Source organism: Agrilus planipennis, unplaced genomic scaffold, assembly GCF_000699045.2.
Source record: "Agrilus planipennis isolate EAB-ADULT unplaced genomic scaffold, Apla_2.0 scaffold92, whole genome shotgun sequence".
Lineage (NCBI taxonomy): Eukaryota > Metazoa > Arthropoda > Insecta > Coleoptera > Buprestidae > Agrilus > Agrilus planipennis.
In genome coordinates this window covers 535,111-541,110 of record NW_020438900.1, presented here as the reverse complement: position 1 = coordinate 541,110, position 6,000 = coordinate 535,111, and the positions used below count along the sequence as shown (strand labels likewise).

Below are 6,000 nucleotides of genomic sequence, written 5' to 3'. Positions count from 1 at the left end.
GAAAGATCGCGGGGTGGTTTTAGTTTTTGTGTCGGATCAGTGTTTAAAGTGGAAATAATTGAAGATGATTATTGACAGGCAAGCAGGCGGGCAGCGAGGCATCAACAAGGATGACTAGGACTTAGGACATCGACGACGACAACGACGCTACGGACGCGTCGTAGCAACTTTACGACGCTCGTTGTATCTAACATACAATAATGCAAAGGATTGTAGTAAAATGACAATGAATCGTCGTCGGTCTGGTGGCAGGCATGACACATGCGGGGTGCGGACTGGCTCTTTAGAGGGGTGCGGCGCGTAGGCGGGCCGGGTCGAGAAGACGTCGGGCGCCGGTGTCGGCAGTCGCGAGCCGTCTTCAGCGTAGTTCGTTCGACACCACCGCTGCTGCCGTAGTCAGAGACCAACTTACCACTACCACCAACCACCTCCACCACTTGCTTCTCTTCTTTTAAACCACCCGGACCATTTCTCTCTGCTTCATACTTTATCAACCCTTCGTCGTCTATACTTAGAAAAATACGAGTCTAAATTAATTTTTCGTACTTCCTCCCTGTCCGTTCGCGACGTTCAGTTAATTGCCCTTTTTATAAAAAAAAATTATCTGTAACATTTCCCTGTCGCGTGCATTCTTGGGCATTTCTTTCGCCCCGGCAACAAGTGGAAGCGGTGGAGATACCTGGGGGACTTCTGCAGATGGTATTGTGCAATGATCACTTAAGGATCATAAACGGTAGTAACGTAATCAGGCTCTGAGAAGGAGAGACGTCCAGGACCAAGGTGCATGAGCAGGCGATGTGGGCCGTGCTAGCGGCGGCGATTTGGGTGTGCGCGCTTGCCAACCCCTTGCAGCCGCTGCACCTAGAGCGCGGCTCCTATCGACATCCCCAGGAGTTCGCGGCTTGGAGAAAGCGCGACTCTACCGCCGGCGGACAACAACAACAACAGCAACAGCAAGACCAGCAGGTGTCCATTGGACAAACTGGACTCCCCGGAGCAGAGCAACTAATGCTACGTTCGCCGCGAGGCGGAAGACAGTACGACGTACCCCAAGTTGGTGAGTCTTATTTACCCCTTTTTTAATTTCCTTTTAGAATCTCACTAAGGATCGACCATCTCAGGACTTTTATCATGGATGTACTTAACATTACATTTCTATGTATAAACATCCGCCTGAAGTGTTATTTCAGTTGTTTTACAACTTTGGAAATACATATTTTTGCGTGTTGTATTTTTTGCTTTAAAATGATCATTCTGCTTTCAAATTGCACTCAAAGTTGCGATAACTGCGGTTAATCTGATTATAATATTTTCCAAATCAATTAAACTATCGCATTAAAATAGCAGAATTATATTTAATGAAATAATAATATTTCATCAGTTTTTTTAAAACCACTGGTTATAATATTTCAATTTCCATTTTTGTGGCTTTTCGATTGAGTGAAACGTTGTTAATCGCAATTTTACTGTTTTAAATTATTGAACCGGTTTTTCTGCATTTACCAAATTAATTTATATAACAAAAACTAGTTTTCTCTTGTAACAGTTTAATATAATTATTTGTTTCACTTGAATCATCAGGGTCAATTAAGAATAAAAGTAATTCACTAATTGCCTTCTTCTATTGCGTGAAATGCCTGTATCTAATTTTCGTACATGTGACAACAAAATTATGTACCAGAACTTTCTTTCTTTACATTAAGTGCCTCCCTATCTCAAGAATCGACCAGTACTTTAGGGGTTAATAATAGAACAAAATTATTTTTATTGTCAGTAATTGTATAAAGTAAACTACAAACGACTTGACTGATTTAAATTGCTGATAGATCATCCATTGCACATTGAAAATTCGCTACAAATGACACCGACTCACCGATGCCATATTCAATTCCATTTAAACAGTCGCATGTCACATAATAATTCTCGTGGTAAATTGCCTCGGCTATTTTAAGTCATGTTTAACGTAACTCGACGTTGTTCAATCGTTGTTAAATAATAATAATAAGAAGACTGCGTTTGTTGTTTACAGTTTATTTTTATAGATGGAAAGCAAACTGTTTGTGTTTTCATGGATTTTCAGCAATAATAGGTTTATGGATTTTCTGTCTCCTCATTGACAATTTATTGTCCACAAAGTAATTTCGTTTCTGAAGTTTGGATCTTACAAAATCAGATCTTATCAAAGACACAATCTGTGGATAGAATCGTTGGTAGACAATTTTTAATAAATGGATTCAAACTAAATAAGAACACTGCGCTTAAGTTTCACCGTAATAAGTTTAACACGCTTTTGTATCTCTTCAAACTGATTTAATTCATCAATAATGCCATTTAATGAAGCTTAAACGTGTGTATTATTTAGGGTAGTTGCCCCACTTTTCAGAAAAGCTCTATTATTAAAAAATATGTACTTACAAAGAATAATGCAACATGTATATCGAAACATACGTCTTTGATCTTTTATAACAGCCTATTTATGTAAACATTACACAATGTGGTAATCAACTTTGGCATTAGCATTAATTATCACCATATAATTTGAGATATTTCGTTGACTCCTTTATGTGTTTTATTCTTTGAATGCAAGTGCTAAACCATCTTCTGTCCAGCTTATGTGGCGCAGCTCTACGCCTGGTTTTTGCGTATACTTTTGAGGCATTTTGCTCACCTAGAATGAGCGCATGTAAGACTTAAGTCTTTATTTTATTTAAAAGAAGTTGTAAAAAACACTATTCTTTTTGATACGGATATTTACTATTTAAGTAATAAAAATATTCAATAGAAATTGCTTATAAGGAGAAAATGAAAAAGGAAAATTTACCTAATTATTAAAGCGATATTTACAATTCATCCCACTAGCCCCTTGCTTCGTAAGTGAAAATAATAAAAATTACAATTTGAATCCGAATTTGTAAAAATAAAATCCCAGCAGAAATAAATTTACTAGGTATTTTAGTTGATACTACAAATTAAATTGCAATTATTAAGAAACTTGAAATAATTTTTAAAAAAACGTCAAAATTGAAAGTTACCTAATAAATTCTACTATTTCTACGGTAAATTCAGTCATTTACAATTGAAAATTGTAATTTAATTTTCTCCGTGTACTAGTATAATTTCGACGTCTGTCAGTTTCATGCGCTATTCAGACAACCTACAAGGCATTGGACCCTATGGGAGGGGTACTTTTAATTTTAGTAGGTAAAGGTCTAACGCCACCAACATCCCTAACATAGTGTAACCGGGGCATATATCCCACTGAGGCAACTATTCGGCTTTTATCCTAAAGTTGCCACATTAACAATTAAATTTTGCTTGTAATACAATGAAATTTGCTCATATTTGTTGTTGCTCCGCATATAATGACAATAGTTCATATATTACGTATTCCAACTGTTTTCGAATAAATACATTAGTTTTATTTTTGATTCATATAATGGGATTATTTTCAGAAATTATTCTCTTCTATATATATCCTGCAGGAAAAGACGATTTATACAGATAGAAATCATGTGGATCACGTGTTTCTAGAAAACTTGTTGTTGATGAAACAAATTCATATTTGCTCCCTGGAGAATTTCAAAGAAAATATTTCTGTAACGTGATTGCCTCATGGTGGAAAACTTTCTCGGGTATGGAGAGAAATTTAAAATCGATCCTTACTTTTGTAAATGTGACCTGAAACTTCATTACAAGAAAATTGTGTTCCTTTCTAAACCTTTCTGGTATTAACTTGTATTCGTCTGATGTTTCTGTGTACCCGCATAAGAAAAAGAAGAAAGAAACAATTGGAACTAATAAAAAAAAAACGTTGGAAAGCAGTAACTTGTGTGAAACTGAAACAAAAGGAATTTCATTATTTTGTTTGAAAATCTTTAAAGGCTGCCTTCATTTGTGGAATGCTTTATTATATGAATGAAACTTTATTTATACGAACCAAAACAATGTCAATTTCCACAAGATTATACATATTAAAAGCGCGTAACAATTGTTTCGACCTTTTGAGGTTAGAAATGAAAGGGAAAATTTTACAAACAAATAACTCGGTGATTCAACATTTCCTAAGATTACCTACCCATTAGGAAATTGTGTTTCGTCGATAAACTCAATTATATTAAAGAGATTCACCCCTAATTACAACAACTAGTTTTTAAAGCACGGGCACGTGTTTCGCCTACTGTCAGTGTGGGCATTTATCAACTATATTTCTGGTAGATGATTAGGAATGAGTCTATTTTAATGTAGAAACTAAAACCCTTTTAATAGTTTTCCAGTTTTAATGAGGGGAATGTTTCGTATGATAAGTCCTTTCTGAAAAGTAATATTATTGAAATCTATTTATGTATTAACAATGAGAGACATTTGTAGGGTTAATTTCAATACATTAAAGTGAATTAATTTTAGAATTAATTTTGACCAGTACAGATAATGTCATTGTTAATAACGATTATAAGTTGGTTCGCTGATTCTATGATCTACATAGAATGGTGCGTAAAGCTAGGGACTCGGGTTCGATCCCCGGCGAGAACGTATCAGCAGAAACCATTTTTACTTGTTAGTTTGAGGTTATCTGTGGTAGTAAAAGTTAATTAACTTTAATCTATTCTATTTATGTATATATTTAAACAGGTCTTTCATATATTGATACGTCAACACGCGTGTACTTGTGAACATTAATGGTAATATTTAAATGCTAGCTAATTAAAATTGTTTCTTCCTTACTTGGTCGTTAGTAATATTTGAGAAGTTTCCAATAACGTTAGTTTTTCTGTTTCGTCTATTTTATCAATGCAGTCAGTGTTCATACCGGTACACCTTTTTCCGTCATCTGTGTTCTTTATTTCTGATTCCTATATTTATACATGTTTGTCCTACATAGAACGCGTCACATTCTTTGCAACTAATTTTTCTAGAGTTACATAGAGATAGCTTTAAATAAAATGGAAGCGGTATTGACAAAACAGTACTGTATGAAAATAAATAAAAATAAAACAAAAATACTGGCATGCAAGGGAAGAAAAAGTGGGTAAAGAGCGAATATAAAGATAGGAGACGAAAAATTAGAAGAAGTGGCCGATTTTAGATATCTAGGAAGTCGAATAAGTCAGGACGGAAGGAGTAGTAGGGATGTAAAGCAGAGAGTAGCGCAGGGTCGAGTCGCCTTCAATAAGAAGAAGTCACTTTTAATTTAGAAATTCGAAAAAGGTTGTTAAAGGTGTATGTTTGGAGCACGGCGCTGTACGGGGGCGAAATATGGACAGTGGCCGCGGCGGAAAAGAAAAGGTTAGAAGCGTTCGAAATGTGGTGTTACAGGCGAATAATGAGGATATCGTTGATAGAGAATGAGTAGGAGAACAGAGGACTGTATGGAAGCCAGTAAGGAATAGGCCTTCTCAGGCATGAAGGTCTAGTCAGAGACACATTAGAGGCAGAAACGAAAGTTAGGAGGGGTAGAGGTAGACCCAGAATAGATTACTATTCGCAGATAGTTAAGGATAAGGGTTGTTCTAATTTTAGGGAAATGCGAAGATTAGCTCAGGATAGGAAAGAGTGGAGGCATGTGTTTAACCAGTTTTAGGACTGACGACCTTATGATCCCCGATAGCCACTCGTGATGATCATGAATGGATCAGACGATTTTGAAAACAAATTTGGATCAAATTTGAAACATATGTTCTACATTNATCGTTATCAAGAACCTTAATGTATTACGGTAGTAGATTTATTATTACTGCAAGTATACTGTGTTTTTACGGCTAGTTCTAACGCTATTGATCGGTTTTTCTGTATGTTCCTTAATAAAGTCAATAGAGTTTATGGTTGTTTTTAACGCGCTTCACATAAACAGTCCCAGACTTAACAATTTGCATTTGTTAAAACGGTTACTATTATTATTAACTCCTTGCATTTACTAAATGAATCCTTATACATTGGATCAGATTTGCTGTTAGTAGTTTTGATTTCATTAAAGTTTATAATACCCTCCTAAATGGATTCAGT

At 35.7% G+C, this 6,000-nt stretch overlaps 1 protein-coding gene across 1 annotated transcript in view; it reads left to right on the top strand.

The window, feature by feature from the left end:
- The first annotated feature begins 358 nt into the window (after positions 1-358).
- Positions 359-6,000, top strand: part of LOC108734988 — a 103,859-nt gene continuing 98,217 nt past the window's right edge. Inside the window, exon 1 of the mRNA XM_018466768.2 lies at positions 359-1,057. Within this exon, the coding sequence (XP_018322270.1) occupies positions 796-1,057 (262 nt within the window). The 5' untranslated portion in view covers positions 359-795. The remainder of the gene's footprint in view (positions 1,058-6,000) is intronic.